Below are 17,981 nucleotides of genomic sequence, written 5' to 3'. Positions count from 1 at the left end.
TAAGGCTACTTAGTAAATGGATATTCTCAACCTTGACAGGGAGGTATTTCTCATTTGGAAATTTAGCAGGAATGAAAAAACATCCTTGAAGCCAAGTTATTTAAAAGTAAAAGCTTAGAATTAGTAGATCAGTTCATCTTATAAATAGAGTTGACCCTTGAAAAGCACAGGTTTGAACTATGTGGATCCACTTATATGCAGTTTTTTTTAAATAGTAAATACTACAGTATACGTAATCTGCCATTGGTTAGAACCTTGGATACAGAGGAACCATGGATTCAGAGGACCGACTATAATTTATACACAGATTTTCAACTGGGAGCAGGGTTGGTGTCCCTAACCCCTGGATTGTTCAAAGGTCAACTGTACTCAGAAAATTTCTGTCAGTAATGGAGAAACAACTCACTTGTGCTTCAGTCAAGATGCCGTCTTTGACCTTATTCTAACTTTGAGCACAGTTCCTACTAGTACTAGTGCCCCCCCATTAATTTATGCTTCATTTTCTCTCTAAACATTTCTCATTTTCTTTTGCCTCCTTTCTGTGTTATTCTTTCGCACTTGATATTATAAATGTGTTTATATTTCTATGGAATTCAGAGACCCATAGAAGTTCATGTCTTAAGTCAAGATTTTTAGCTATTATAGGTCCTAGGTGACTTTGAAAATCCAAAAAAGACATGAACACATACTCTCTGAGAAATAACCATCATATATCTTAAATTTTTTAAAATAATTTTGAGATGTTCGCAAAAAAGCCAGCTATCACAGGGTAATACACTGTGATAGATTATTATGTGCTTGCGTTTTATATATATATGCATATATATAAACATATACATATACACACACACACACACATACACATCTACATACACACATACACATCTACATTTCCCCATCATCCTAGAATTTTTTCTGGTTTCATTGAGAAATAATTGACATGCATCACTATTTTAAACATTTAACATGATGTTTTGATTTATATATATAGTGAAATGATCACCACAATAGGTTCAGTCAACATCCATCATCTCATATAGATACAATAAAAAGAAAAAAATCTTCCTCATGATTAGAACTTTATCCTGAAATTTTTATGAAGAGTGTTTCTGATTTTTTTTCCTTAAAGTATATTAAGCCTTGACCTGTAGATGATATGAACACAGTAAAGCTGCATTAATATAGTATAACTGAGTAAATAAGAAAAATAATAAAATAGCAGAATCCCAGTGATCATCTATACTGGTTTTGCTGTATATAGCATTTCTGTAGGATCCTTGGAAAGTATACTCAAAATTTAAAACTGACAAGAATACTACAAATATGTACTGAATTCCTTTTTAAGAAGTTCTGTTTCATTACTTGCAATAAAATAGAGAAATTCATATACTCTCTGCAGATACTCAAGTGTAATTTTCTCCAAACACCCATTAGATGTTCAAGTCCCTTTATGACAGGCATTCCAAACAGCCAACTCAATGTCTCCTAGTTCCTTGACATATCCTTTAGGAGGAAATATCCTATTGTTTGCTTAAACTGTGCCCTTTCAAAGTGTTTAAGCACTTTAGGAGTTCCCATTGTGACAAAGCAGATTAAGAACCCGGCCAGTATCCATGGCTAGTATCCATGAGGAAGTGGGTTCAATCCCTGGCCTCACTCAGTCGTTTAAGAATCCCACATTGCCACAAGTTGTGATGGAGACTGCCGATGCATCTCAGATATGGCGTTGCTGTGGCTGTGGTATAGGCCAGCAGCTGTAGCTCCCATTTGACCCCTAGCCCAGGACCCTCTGAATGCTGTGGGCATGGCCCTAAAAAGACAAAAAAAACAAGTGTTTAAGCACTGTAAAAAAATAGTTTATTTTTTAAAATTACCACCTTATGGATGGCCTGGTCAATATAGCATTAACAGATGTTGAAAAATAAAGAAAAAGTGTTCTCTTACCAGGAAACATGTATAAACAAGAGGCACAACCATCTGTCTTCTGCTGTCTCACTCTTTGCATTATTATTTATTTATTTATTTATTTATTTATTTATTTATTTATTGTCTTTTTAGGGCCGCACCTGTGGCATATGGAGGTTCCCAGGCTAGGGGTCTAATCGGAGCTATAGCTGCTGGCCTATGCCACAGCCCACAGCAACACCAGAGCCGAGATGCATCTGCGACCTACACCATAGCTCATGGCAACTCCAGATCCTTAACCCACTGAGCAAGGCCAGGGATCGAACACACAACCTCACAGTTCCTAGTCGGATTCGTTTCCACTGCGCCATGATGGGAACTCTCTAGCTTTGAATTATTGACTTGCTCCAAGGGTCACATCAGGGAACTGGGTTCAGGCAATAATTAAAATTAATGCTGAATGTTATTTATAATTTAATTTTGAGCTGTTCAAGTTAAATATACCTAAAATCATACTCACTTATTTGGTATTTATAGTGAAACGGGTTATGTGTGGGACTTTATATTTGTTGTCTTATATCTTACAAATGCCTAAAAGGTAGATGTCACTGTCCTCATTTTGTTGTTAATAAATCTGATTGATACTCAGGAAGATCTTTGAAATGTTTACAGGAGACCTGGGATATTGTAACAGGGCCATCTCAGTCTGGAGTATGGCTTGTTCCACAATATTTGACAGATTATAGATTTATAGAATGAAATTATCTTTATTTTAATTTTTGGTTCCCTTCATGATCATCTAACATTTCTGTTTTTTCCTTCCTGTGTCCTATATCTGTGTGTTCATCCAAACATGTGGCATTTAGGCTCTTGGCAAGAAAGGGTTCTATATAATTCTCTTTATTCACTATTCTGGCAAAGGTGACTAAGATTTTATTAAAGACATTTTGATAACTTATAAACACATACAGACCCTTACAACATAATTTCTTCTTGTGAAAATGTATATATAGTAAAAAACAAATAAACAAATGAAAACACAGACTTTATCCCCATGGAAAAATGAATCGAATACTGATATACTGCTGTAGATAAGAACACAGGCCCTATGGAATCAGACAGCTCTGGGAAGTTAGCTAGTATCAGTTTTCACATCTGTAGAGTGATAAACAATATCACTGTTATAGGAGTTCCCATTGTGGTTTAGCGGGGAATGAACCTAACTAGTATCCATGAGGATGCAGGTTCAATCCCTGGCCTTGCTCAGTGGATTAAGGGTCCGGCATTGCCAAGGGCTGTGGTGTAGGACACAGAGGTGGCTCAGATCTGACATTGTTGTGGCAGTGGCATAAAACAGCAGCTGCAGCTCCAATTCAACCCTTAGCCCTAAAACTTTCATAGGCCACAGGTACAGCCCTAAACAAACAAACAGAAAAATCACTGTCTTAATTTCCTAGGTTGTCATACAAATTACCACAAATTAGGTGGGTTAACAACAACAGATATTTATTCTCTTATAGTTCTGGAGGCTAAAAGTCTCAAATCAAGGTGTTAACAGGAGCATATTCTCTTTGAAGTCTCAGGGGAAAAATCTGTGTTATTACTTTCTCTTAGCTCCCATGTTGCTGTCAATCTTAGTGTTTCTTGGCTTATAGACACTCCCAGTTTTGCCTCCATCATCACACAGAATTCTTCCTGTGTCTGTCTCTGTGTCTCTTCTCTTCTTCTAAGGACACCAGTCGCATTGGATTGGGGCCCACCTCAAACCAGTATCACTTCATCTTATCTTGATTACTTCTGCAAAGACCCTATTTCCATATAAGGTCTCATTCACAGGTACTGGAGTTAACACTAGGGGCAACACAACTGAACTCATAACAAGTACCTCTGCTGTAAAATTGTAACATTTAAATGTGATAATGACCATCAAGTCTTCAGTAAATAACAGCATTCGATAAAGCTAAGGGATATTATGAATGGTAATACTATAGTTAGCTTTGAGACCTCAGATAAATTATTCAGCCTCTGAGTCAATTTCCTTGTCTATAAAAATAGAGATAATAATGTTTATTTTAAAGAGCTCTTGCAAGAACTGAATATCATAATTCAATACTAGCCCTGGCAACTAACTCAGTGTTAACTATCCTCTTTCTCCAAGAGATAGCATTGAGGAGCTGAGCAGGAACTCTCTCAGGAGTCCAGTGTCATCAAATACACCATGTTTTAAGGGGAAAAAAAAAGAACAAGAGTCAAAATGGGTTGATAGAGAACATTGAGGTGGGCAGCTCAGCTCCTTTCCTCCATGGCAGTGGTGGCAGCTGTAGCTATGAATTTGAACTTCCCCTGCCTAAGGAAGGAAGTGTTGGAGGAAGCACATCGTTACCTAAAGGAGCATCCCTCTTGTCTTCATTTTGGTGCTAGTGATGCTGGGGATACCTGGGCAGAAAGAACCTGAGTGAGCAAAGTGGGCATGAGCATATCTGTTCCTTTGTGGGGTTTTTTTGTTTTTGTTTTTTACCGCTTGTTTTTTTACCAGTTTGTGAACCAAATTGATGAGTGTCCTGGTTCATGTGGTTTAGCTGGATTTAGAAGAGGCTCTATTGTATGTCTTTTATAAGTTGACACACTGTCATTGTTAACACCGGTGATGTGACTTGATGGAACTAAACCTCAAGGGAGAACAGAGGGAAGAGGTGAGATATGCTGTGAACTTGATGTTTCTCTCCTGGCCACTTGAGGTCTTTGTCTTCTTAAAAATCCAAGTTAGGGAAATGCTAGCACCTAGAACTAATAAACCTTTGTATCACTGTGGCTTATTCCAATATTATACTTTGGGCTCAAGTAATAGCAGAAGCTAGTATTCCTGTGCAATGAGTGAGTTCCTCCTCTTGTTAATCTAATGATCCCAGTTACCTACATTTGGAGGTTCCCCTATCCCATAAGACTTAAGAATCTGGAGCCTTGGAAGCATTTAGCTCTATGCCATAGAAAGAGAAAGAGAAAACAGGAAAAGGCATACCTGCTTCTTGAAGGTTTTGGCCAAGAAATACCACCCATCAGACACATGGCCATAGCTAGATGCAGATGGGGCTGAGTCATGTATTCTTGGCTGGACAGACACATTCTAGCAACAACTCTACTCTATGGAAGAGAGTACAACAAATTTTGGTGACAGCAGCTGTTTCTATCGTAATCCTTTCTCTCATGAATTTTCTGTGTTGTCATTTCCATTGTCTGTTTTTTTTTTAAGCTACAAACATGCCCATTCAACTATTTTGGGTGCTTACTATGTATATCCAGGTAAAGTGCTAGGACCCAGGAATACTGCCTTACTTTTTTCTCCATCCCATATTTTAGTTATTTCTAGTGGATTCCTTCTCCCTTTACACTCTCCTGGCAAGTGAGTCCACTTTCCGGAACTTCAGCCACTGCTTCTCAAGGATTTGATATCAAGTTCCAAACCTTCTGTCTCCTAGGCACCTCCTCCTATTAGTACCTGGCACATATTTTTCTGAGATTCTCCCATCTAAATGCTTTATTTTCTCCCCTTGATCTCTAAGCTTGTTCTTTGTTCATCTGTGGTTTTGAACTAGAGTGCTAAGTGTTCCTTTTCCTCATTTCCATTTTTTCTTAAATTAGGTTAATTTAAAAACAAAAATAAAGGAAATGGAAAAAAGAGAGCATGTGTATAGTTTGCATGAGAAAGGAAAAAGGAGAGCCAAGGAAGCAAACATTAGGCCAGAAAGCATCTGGTGTCAGCAACAAGGTGATACCTGAAGCAACTCAGAGCAGCATGGCACAGGCATGGGGCTGGTTCAGAATAATTTGAATACAGAGCCAGAACCAAGGGCCACTGTGCTGCTAGCCATTGGCATGGAAATTAAGGGGGGATTATGGTTCTGGAAGAAACTACAATTTTTATTATGGATATATTTGAAGTAATTTAAGAGTATTAATGCCTAAGATATTATCTAACCTATTTCTTTCATAGTCTGAGAATCATACATATTTTGGGAAGCAGATATTTTTCATATGATTATATACAGAAAATATAAAACACTAAACCTGATATTTAGCTAGATGACTTTTATTTTCACAAATTCATACAATCTTCCTGGCTCAATCCAACACTCAAACACAAAGACATATGTGTGTACACATACACTCTTACACGTATAAATCACTGTCTACTTAAAACCTTAGAAAATTATTTGAGTACAGAATGCTTCAGTGATTCTACTACCTAATTTTAATATTTTATCTATTTAAAAAATGTTCCTATGCTACATATTTGACTTATTGTGTGAATATTTTCATTTTTTAATTTTTATGCCTGGGTAATCATCAATGGGGCTGCCTGTTACAGTGAAAATTAACTCAAGTTTTGCTTTATTTCTCAAATCAAGTGCTGAAAAGCCAAGAGAGCATAAATCTTTTCTGATGCTACATAATCTATCTGACGCATTTTGTCACTGACTACTCTTTCAATAGATAAAAATACAGCTAGCCTATTAGTTAACTGCAAGTCCTGAGTAAAGGATAAATAACAGATGAGCAGTCTCTACCAACACCTCAGCATGGCGTTTAACAGCTGCCAAAAGTACTGTATAATCTTTTGGAAGGCTTAATCGTTCCCTATTGCACTTTTCAAAAGAGAAGAGTAGTTATTAATCCTGGTGTTCGCACAAAATTTTCACAGTAGATCTTCATTGAATAAATAGTGCTGTTTCCTATAAAGATTTTGGTTTTATATAACACTTTACTGTTCAAGGTTAAACAAATAGTAATGTGCTAGCAAGAAGAAAAACTGTATTTGGTAAAGAAAACCATATTTTAGGCTGTATTAAACTGTACATTTAATTGGTGGTTTGAGGAAAGAAATTAGAAGTGTCTTTCTGGAGACCATGGAGTTCCCCTTTTTAATGCAGCGAGGTTTCTTCCCCTCTTTTCTTTTCCTCTTAAAAGAAAATCCTTATAATGGTTCAATTAATCGTGTTTTATCGTTCTAAAGTGTGTTATTTCTCAGATGTGTGGGAGAAGTTGGCTCTCAACAAAATGTAATAAACTGTGTAGCAGACTTTTTCTTTTCAAGTCATTGGCCCCTTAGAATCCTATTTATGTTTTTAAAACAAATATTTACCTATCTCATATTTCATTTCAACAGAATGGCTCCTAAGAACTGCCATGATTAATTTTAACTTGTTAGGGACCTATGATTCATACATTTATCCAAATCCAAAGAAGTATGCGGTGGAGTTCCCTTGTGGCACAGCAGGTTAAGGATTTGGCATTGTCACTGCAGCAGCTCAGGTCACTGCTGTGATGCGGGTTTGATCCCTGACCATGGCCCAGGAACTTCCACATGCCATGGGCACAGCCAAAAAAAAAAAAAAAAGATGAGATATTATAAAAACTATAGGCATCTAGAACATTAAGATGGAAATAAGACAACTAAAACAATCTGTAAGGAAAAAGAAATAATCATTCTGAAATTCTAAATTCATGTAGTTTTTTGCAAGATTAAAAAAGACTAGAAGTAATGAAGTAACTCATTATCATGTTTTTGTTTTTTTTTGGTCTTTTTAGGGCTGCACCTGAGGCACATGGAAGTTCCCAGACTAGGGGTCAAATCAGTTACAGCTGCCAGCCTACACCACAGCCACAGCAATGCAGGATCTGAGCCACATCTGTGACCTATACCACAGCTCACAGCAACATCTTTAACCCACTGAGCAAGGCCAGGGATGGAACCTGTGTCCTCATGGATGCTTTGTCAGATTTGTTTCCACTGAGCCACAACAGGAACTCCTCATTATCATTTTTTAAAAAAGAAAAGATATGAATCATTTTAATTCAAGAGAGATCATTTTTTCTAGAAATGAATTATAAACACATATATAATGCAAATATTAACAAAAATGATGTTAAACAACATAAACATTATATTTAGCTTTATGGGGAAAGAAAGCAAAAACATGCCTCTTATGTCAATCCAGAATGAAAGTTTGAGGTTTGAATATAAAATGCTAATAAAGTAAGAGTAATTTAATGAGAGGCTTAACCCGATGAGTCTTGAAAAGTGGCTTTATTTTAATCTAACCTGATGAGCAGTGTAGCTAAGTACACACAGGGGAATGGGCATCTGCAGACTTAGTCCAACTATCTCTTTATGATATGATTTGTCCCAGCCACCAATTTGACATAAATTTATAGGGAAATAGTTCAAGGCTGGGAAAAGTTGGGACTGTATGCAGTCTGTGTGAGCAAATGAAGGTCAACATCATAGGAAGTAGATGTGCAGAGAGCAGAATAAACCTTCTGTAGCAGAAGGAAGGAGTCCTAACTTGCCTAAAAGGAACCAACTCAAATCTGGTAGGAGTGAGACCCCATGATGTGTGTAGACCCATCCTCATATTGTAGGTGTTTCTGACCGAGGCTTTATGATTATTTTTTTAAAATATTGTGAATAATTTAAACATATTGTAAAAATAGAATGGTATATACCAATCACCCAGTTTCAATAAAAATCAACATACCTCTAATGTTGTTGCATATAGCTAGATTTTCTCTCACCTTTCCCTTCTTTCAATCTGGAATTTTATTAGAGCAGACTCCAAATATTATATCATTTCATCCACAAATATTTTATTATGTATTCCTAAACGGTTAAGACTATTTTTAAAAACTTAAACACAATATTATTACCATACACAAAACCAACATGTCAATAATTTCTGTGATAGCTTATCTCAAAAATGGCCATAATTGATTCCTTCTTTCCACACTCCTGTCATTCCCCTATCAAAAGGTAAAGACTGGTTTCCAACTTTCTTGAATCAAGGCTAGCTTATGACTGCTTTGGCCAGTAGAATATAGCAGAAGTAATGCTATACTAGTTCTAGTCCTAGGCTTTAAGAGGATAGATATTTCCGTTTCTCCCTTGGGAGTACTAAACCTCCACATAAGATGTCTTACTGCCCTTTTTGTTAAAGAAACCATATATAGAAACTCTATGGAAAGGAAAGACTATATGGGGAAACATGTATATTATAAGTTATATAATATGATATTATATATAATTATCATATTATATATGTGTATATGTGTGTATATGCACATGTATATACACATATACCTATATATGTATACATATGTATACAGAGAGAGACAGAGAGAGAGAGGCGTTTGTTCCAGAATCTTGAGTGAATCCAACCTTCCAACTATTCCCACCAAGATACTAGACCTGTGAGAGAACCCTTTTTGGATTCTCCACACAAGCTCAGCCACCAACCAATTATTACTGAGTGACCCCAGCTGACACTGTAGAACAGAAGAATGGTCCAGCCAAGACTTGTCTAAATTTCTCATCCAAATAATCATGAATAATAACATGGCTGTTGTTTTAAACCACTATGTTTCAGCTTAGTTTGTTTTAAGTAGTAGATAACAGAAAAAATTCCTTAATATTATCGATGTCCAGTAAGCATTCAACTTTATTCAACTGCTTCATATGTTTTGGTTGTATTTGGTTTGTTCAATTCAGGATTTAAACAAATAACCATAGAACAATGAAAAATAATACAAATTACTTTATGTAGGTATTTCCCACTTTATCAGCTACTTTTATAGAAAGTATCTCTTATGATATGGTAGCTCTGTATAGAGAGGTGATTTGGGCAAAGATTACTATCCTTATCACACAGATGAGAAGAAAAAAATCCAAAGAGATTAAATGATTTACCAGAAAAATTGTATCCAAAATTTAAACCCATGTCTTCAAATTTAAACTCTAAGACTCTTTCTCTTATTCCAAACCTAGTTGAGCCTTCAAAATGATGATTGGCTCTAATAAGAATCATTATTACAATCACAAAGAAATAAATGGGCCCTGCTGTATAGCGCAGGGAACTATATCCAATCACTTGTAATGGAACATGATGGAAGATAACATGAGAAATAGAATGTATATATATGTATGGCTGGGTCACTTTGCTATACAGCAGAAATTGACAGAACACTGCAAATCAACCATAATAAAAAAAATTTTTAAATGTTTCTCCATTCTTCATTCTTAGACCCTGAGATGAATTTATTTCTGAAATATGCTTCTCCTCTCTACCTCTACCACCTGGTTCCTAGTACGGGATTTCCTTATCTCTGTTCATTCATCTGTGTTTCTTGGTACCAAAGTCTTAACTGACCTGTCAGCCTTTAGTCCTATCCCTCTTTGGTTTCTCCTCCATTCCACTGCCAGATGCATTTCTTAAAACTAACTTGGCCACCTTGACCTTCTTGCCTAGTAACCCATAGCAATTCTCAAACCAATGTCCACAAAAAGGAATATTCTCAAGGGCCCTGAGTTCTCCTGGAAAATCTTAAAAATTCCTATCTCTTGGTAAAAACTTAAAATAATATAATAATCTTCTGAATCAATCACTTAATAACAGAGTACTGTCATCTACCTGATTCCGGTACCTCTGATGGCATTTGGATTTATGAGACTTCATGATGCCAAAGCATGCTATATGATGAATAAAAGTTTTTGAAGTCACTTGGTTAGTAAAATTCAGAACAAAATTGAGTGACCATATAACACAGATATAGCCATGAAGAAGTTTAAGGACCTATATCAAAACATTTTGTACTATACCAGTTACTACAAATACATTATTAAAACACACTCCATTGTTGCACATGCCAAATTTCAAGGATTCAGTATCAATAGATATGATGGACATTAACAAATGAACTACATTTCTGATCCTGGTTCTAGAGATAATTTGATTAGATATTACATAGAATTCAGTAACGCTTCAAAGTTAAAATCAACTCCAAGGAAATAAATACTTTTAGAGTATCAAGTAATACCACTTAAATGGGTTTTTGAAGCCTAGTAGGAGCAACATTTGAATTAAGGCTTAGATTATAATATCCTCACACAGCAATAAGATCATTGAAGTTTGTAATTCTGTTTTGACTACATCCTTTTGCAAAAAAAAAAAAAAAAAAAAAAAAAACAAACGAACAAACAAAAAAAAAACGTGTTGCATTTAGAATAGAGACAGATATTTTACCAGATAGATCAAACTACACATTATGGCCAAAGTTCAGTCTGTTTTGACTTAACAGATATGTCAAATATTGAATTAGTGATAATAGTGTGAATTCACTGGTTTTGTAAATATTTTTGTAATTCATTTGTTTTCATTATTTGTCATTGTAGTAATTCACTAGGGCTACCCTAACAAAATACCACAAAATGAGTGGCTTAAAACAATAAAAGCTTGCTCTCTCACAATGCTGGAGCCTAGCAGTTCAAAGTCAATATATTGGCAAGGTTGGTTCTTTCTGGAGTCTCTGAGGGAGAATTCGCTCCATGCTTTTCTTCTAGGTTCTGGTGGCTGCCTGGTGTTTCATGATTTGCATCTCTATCTGGCTTCATTGTCACATCACATCCTCTCTGTGTGTTTTTGTATCTCTGGATCCAAATTTCCCTATTTTTACAATGACTCCAGTTATTGCAGCAGATCCCACCCCAATCTCCTATGACCTCATCTTTACTTGACTATATCTACAAAGAACATATTTCCAAATGAGGTCACACTCATATGTACCAGGGATTAGGACCTCAATGCATCTTTTTGGGGTACACAATTCAACCCACAAGAGTCATATTAAGAGGTGTGAGCATAAGAAAATTTAACCTGGTTTTATTTTTATACATATTTATATAACATTACAAATAACAGTAATATAATCATCATTGGTTTTCTGCCCTAAGCATCTTTCCCTTGAGAAGGGATCTGTGTTTTATTCATATGTGAGAAACTCTAACCTAAAGGAGAAAGCCTGAGATCCCTATCACATCACATTAGGTCTTCTACTGACATCCTTCATAACTCCTTCCTTGGATTTTATCCATCTGCAATATAAGGCAGCTTTAATTCCTCAACACACAACACATTTTATGCATCCCTACCTTTGTTCATCCTGTTTCCTCTGCCTGTGATGGCCTTACCACTTCAACTTCATCTGCTTCAACTACTTTCTATTCGGAGTCTCAATTCAAGTGCCATCTTCTCCTGAAAATCTTCTATGAAGACTGCCCCCCGCCCCCCAGTCAGCACCACTATCAACTCCGGGAATTGAGTGGACCTCAACAAGTCTCCCATTTTTTGCATGTCTCTCTCCCAATAGACCAAAAACTCTGTCATGTCAGGGACAGTGTCTTCCCAATTTTTTAGCCTCCACTCTCAGCGCAGCAGGCATCTAAATGTAAAATATTTGTTTGCACATGTGGAATGAAGAGTTCCTCCCACAGTTTTTACTTCTCAAGAGTAACTCCAAGGTGCTGGATGCATTTGCATTTATACTTCTGCTAAAACAAGTGTTCAGATTGTCCCATGTGGGGGATTGGAATCAGAAGCATGAAACTTAATCAGAAAGCAAGCTCAGACTTTATCCCTACATTTAAAAATACCTTTTTTTTTCTTCCCTTTGTATGATTATATACCCCACCCTTTTTTTTAATGAGAGAAATTTGTGACTTCAGGGATTTGGGAAGATCTCAAAAATTTTAGCCACGTTTTGCAGAGTATGGTGAGGGCATGGAGGAATCTAATGGGACAAGGAACTGAAAAGATAGACTGGTCCATATTTTAGATGACTTTGAAAGTCAAAATAAGGTTTTTGGATTTTACTTTCTACATACTGAGTAGTCCCTGGTTTTTGAGGAAGGGACATTACAAAATGATACCTTGTAAGATCTTCCATTCCTTCCAGACCAAAATACCATATACTGTTTTCTATACTAAGCATAGCAAATTAGAGTTCTATTACTCTGCACTTATCAGTTGACAGATTATCCAAATATTATTCTTATTTGTATATTGGGAGTTAGATGTACATATAGGTAATTTCGTAAACAGTGAAACCTCTTATTTTCCAGTATTCTTTTTTACTAATAATTAATTCCTATCATTTCTCATAGTAACTTAAAAATAAAATTCCTTTTCCACCATTTAATAGTAGTTCAAATTTACTCTCAGCTGTACTCTCAGTTCTTTATTATTTTTTTCAAAAACTAGTTAAATCAGTTTAGCTCTTATCTAAAATTTGCCTATTTTAACTGGGCTATGGTTATATTTAAAAGTTATGTTGTATCTCATTTAGGGTTATTTAATGTCAAGTTCTTTTCAAAATAGGAATGATAACTTATATGTGAAAAAAATTATGGTATACAATGATGAAAATAAGGTTTAACATTGAAATTTGCCTAAAATAATTTATTATTATAATCAAGTTAAAATCTATATCCATAGTTTTACCAAAAAATCAGAAATAATATGCTCTGACTAAGCAACGGAAGATTGCCTGAGATCCAGGCTGCAAAGTTAATAACATATTAGCTATATTTAGAAAAACCTAGTCTAAGAAAATTTACTTAGTAAAATTGACTTTGAAATAGGGCCATTGCACATATGCAAGGTATTCATAAGATTACATCCTATCTTTCCCTCAGTACATGCCTCAAAGTGCCATTTGTGGAGCCATCAAAAATTTTTAATTCTTTAAAACCATCATTAAGGCTAATTACATTTCCTGAGTAGCTAGATAACCTTTTTGTTTGACTTTTGTTCTTGAAACTTGATCTAAAAATGCGGCTATTCCTGCAGCCCTTTGAATGTGGTAGACTTGATTGTGGATATTATGTTTATCATAGACATTCTTATAAACTTCAGAACAACATATGTAAATCAGAATGAAGAAGTGGTAAGTGATCCAGCCAAAATAGCAATACACTACTTCAAAATAGCAATACACTACTTAAAAATAGCTTGATCTAAAATCACAGAGTCATCAAGTTTTCTATTGAGTAGGGTCACAGTGAAGTTTAGCTCTCATTTTTTCAGATAAACGAGGAACTAAAAGGCAAACTATTATAGTCTCTCCAATGCTTTATTAACTAGAATAAATCTTAGAGTTTAAGTACCCCTTGGTGGCTGAGAATCTTGCAACTTCTCCAGATCTATATTCTGAACATCTCCTTGTACCATTCTCTCTACACAGTTCTCTAAATGTGATGAAAAAGTTCGAGTGTCAGTATATTTGTCCTAGAATATAAAATACTCCTTCAGCCTTTTAGGAACAATACTCCTTGTATTTATTTTAATCTCATGTCCCCTTTTTTCTAATGTTAAAAACAGATTTATAGGTGGGAAAATTTTCATTAAAGATTTGAATGACTTGAGTTTAATTTATCAAAGTTTAAATATAAATTAAATATATATAAATTAAATATGACCATGGATCCAAGTAGACTGTTTCTATTCATTACAGCCAATCATTTCTTAGGTTTGAAAATTGAATTTCTCTTGTATCAAACTGATTCTATGATTTTTTTAAAAATAGCTATATATTTTTATTTCTGAAAAGTCGTATGTTCCAAAGGAAACTGTAACCATTCCTTAGTATCTCAGTGACAATATTCATTATTTTTCAGTGAAAATTATATTTATCAAGGAATACCAATGAAGTTTTCTGGGGTCAAATAGGGTTTATACAGTTTCCTTAAAATGCATGTGTTTCTCATACATACCTCACAATTACATGTTTTTATTCATTTTTCTAAAATATTGTGCTATATAATTGCCTTAATATTATTATAGGTTTGGAGATTAACTAATGGCATTTTTATGTAGTGTGTGGTTTTCTTTTCTCTGTTCAGGTTCTCTCTTTAGGAGCGGATGTCCTGCCAGAATATAAACTGCAGACACCACGCATCAACAAGTTTACAATATTGCACTACAGTCCTTTCAAGGCTGTCTGGGATTGGCTTATTCTGCTGTTGGTCATATACACGGCTATATTCACTCCCTACTCTGCAGCCTTTCTCCTCAATGACAGAGAAGAACAGAAAAGACGAGAATGCGGCTATTCCTGCAGCCCTTTGAATGTGGTAGACTTGATTGTGGATATTATGTTTATCATAGACATTCTTATAAACTTCAGAACAACATATGTAAATCAGAATGAAGAAGTGGTAAGTGATCCAGCCAAAATAGCAATACACTACTTCAAAGGCTGGTTCCTGATTGACATGGTTGCAGCAATTCCTTTTGACTTGCTGATTTTTGGATCTGGTTCTGATGAGGTAAGAACTGCTTAAGAATCTCATTTTCTGAAAGATTGAAATTATTAAAAGTGAATCTATTTTAACTGCAAAAAAGTGGTTGCCTTACACTTTCTGTATCTCACAGCTAAATTCATTTTCAATTGGAAATGCTATAAATGAAATGGAACCATTTTGTCACTGCAAATAATTCACAATTCTATTTTTGCTTAGAGATAGTAAAGACTATCCTTTAAACAACAAATTAAACTTTGAGACAAGTGTTTCATAGTATACAGTACATTCCCAGGATGTAAAATTTCTACATATTAACTTTATGTATATAAAATTATCAAAGATGAAGATGCCTCTTTCTTTCTTAACTCATAATTGTGATCTGTGACAGCAGGTACTTGTTTTATGTTCAGATTATGTGGAAGAGGCATTTTCTGAAATGTCTTGTTCAAAACTCTTTTTTTAAAAAAATAATATCTAGGTTGGAAAATAATTCTTGTATTCCCAGTATTTCATAATGTTTGAAACTTTAAGGAAATCTGACAAGTATACATAATAGTGCATTTTGTAAGTAGAAAGTCCATAATTTTAATCAGATTCTTCTCAAAGGGGTCTCTAAAACAAGGTAAATTCTCCTAAATTCTGGCACTAATTCTTTGTAAATAAGTTTCCTGGATTCTATAACAGAAAAAATTTCTAGAAAGTGTGAAAGGAGTTGTAAGGGATTAGATTGAGAAGATAACTTTGATGTGTTGAATTTTTAAAATTTAGGCCCCTTTTCAACCAAAGAATCCCTCACCATCCTTTTTTTTTTTTTTTAAGAGGAGATCAAGTATCATAAATACTGTCTGTGGATGGTTGCTCCCTGACTAATTAAGGCTTGTGGACAAGAGAATCTCCTCTGCCAAGGGGAACAGTAGGTTTTGAGGTAAATTCTCTCCTACATAACACGCCCGCCAAACTGTGGATGAATTAAAAGCAGGGCAATGGAACAATCTATTCTTCCTGGATTCTGCCAACCTTAGACAAAGTCTCAAACTTGGCTCTCCTCATCTGTAAGGATGATAATAATTCTTTCTCCTCTTAAGTTCATTTTTAAATTGAGACTCTATTGAGATAACATATGTAAAACTCTTAGCAAAATACTTAAAAAATCAGCTTCTATTAAAGTAGTTGAATTTTTAATGTTAGATAACTCCTAACTTTGTTTTTTTAATTAAAAGGCAAGAAGTGAAATATTTCTTTATCAATATTTATCTTTATAAGTTTCTTACAATGGGTGAATCCATGTAATTACACCAGATACATTCTTATTGATAAACAATAGAGTAAAAACCTCACTCTGAAATTTTAAACTATATACACTAACAGAAAATTAGATTTAAGCTTAGCGAAATAAAAGAGTGGGTAAAAAAATAAATAGACAAATAAGATTATTAGGGGGAGTTGATTTACTGATACTTAATAATAATCAAACCAGTTAGTACTAGAATATATTGATTATTCTAGGGTAATTTCTAAGATATAGCATTTGATTCATTCAGCCTCAGTTACTTTCTCACTTGAAAATAATGAAATTTATTAAAATATGTAACTCAGATAATCATTATTTCAGATAGAACTTCAAGTGAGCTTAAGCAAGAGAAAATTTACGTGATTCACATTAGTATAGATTGAAATAGCCTTGGGAAAAAAATGCTGTCTGGACCACCTTTCTCATGTCACACCAAGGAAAAGGTGAAGTTTGCCTCAGAGAAGGCAGCAATGCCACTTCTTTATTCTGATATCATTTCCTAGATTCCCCTATATTTCTAAAGCTGCTCTTTACTCTTTTTTAAGATGTGATTTGATATGGGAAAGGTTCTGGCTTTGGAGTCAGATGAGGTGACCTGGGTTTGATTCACCTCTGTGCTACTTACTTGCTATATTTAAGCAAGGTATTTAACTCATATAAGACTTCATTTCTTTTTCTGTAAAATGGTGAGAGAGAGGTCCTTGGGATCTTTAAAAATAAAAGAGCATACATGAAGAGATAAGCCCAATACCAGGTACATAGTAGTTGCTTACCAAAAGTTACTTCTTTCTCCTTCACATCCCTTTGGATTAAAGTTGCTGTTTCTTAATGAAGTCTTTCTTTAAAAAGTTATAGATTACCACATTAATCCATAAATATCTTAATTACTTATTCAACAGAGATTTATTGAGTGTCTATTATCATATCATAGTTATTACATTAGCTAGTTGCAGCTACAAATTCTGAAGAAAAGAGATAAAAGAAATGTTATAAGGACAGCAATTGTGTTGGAAAGCACAAGAGCTTGGGATATGTGGTAGTGGATAGTATGTTCATATCAAAGACAACAAATGGAAAGGTGGGTCTGGAAGAAGTGTAAGGAATCAGATATTGGGCTGGTCAGCTATGAAGGGTAACAAGACCAGTGATGGATTGTACTATTTGATACACTTTTCAAGAATGACAGTGGAGGACTGGAGCTCACCTTCTCTCATAAAAAAAAAAAAAAAAAAATTACAACCAAATGCTGAACAATGTTCAACCAAATGGACTGGAAACTTTCAAAAAAGATACCCTAATAAGCAACCCTATACCTACCGGGTGGGCAGCCCACAGACTGGAAAGTAACTGCATCACAGACACTCACCACAGAAGTGAGAGTTCTGAGCCCCATGTCAGGTCCCCATGCCTGGGGATCTGGCACTGGGAAAAAGAGTCCCTGGAACATCTGGAATTGAAGGCCAGTGGGGCTTGTGCACAGGAGTGCCATGGGACTGGGGGAAACAAAGAGCCCATTCTTGAAAGGCACACACAGATTTTCATGTGCACTGGGTCCCAGGGCAAAGCAGAGACTCCATAGGAATCTGGGTCAGACATGACTGCATTTCTTGGAGGATCTCCTGAGAAAACAGGAGCTGACTGTGGCTCATTGTGAGG

General features: G+C 35.3%; 1 protein-coding gene across 8 annotated transcripts in view; it reads left to right on the top strand.

The window, feature by feature from the left end:
* The window catches only part of KCNH7 (potassium voltage-gated channel subfamily H member 7), a 501,689-nt gene that overhangs the window by 396,579 nt on the left and 87,129 nt on the right, over positions 1-17,981 (top strand). For all 8 annotated transcript variants that reach the window (XM_021075770.1, XM_021075768.1, XM_021075767.1 and 5 more), the window contains one exon: positions 14,633-15,058. In XM_021075770.1, the coding sequence (XP_020931429.1) occupies positions 14,633-15,058 (426 nt within the window). The remainder of the gene's footprint in view (positions 1-14,632; positions 15,059-17,981) is intronic.

Source organism: Sus scrofa, chromosome 15 (assembly GCF_000003025.6).
Source record: "Sus scrofa isolate TJ Tabasco breed Duroc chromosome 15, Sscrofa11.1, whole genome shotgun sequence".
In the NCBI taxonomy this organism is placed as follows: Eukaryota; Metazoa; Chordata; class Mammalia; order Artiodactyla; family Suidae; genus Sus; species Sus scrofa.
This window is presented reverse-complemented; position numbering and strand designations above follow the sequence as displayed.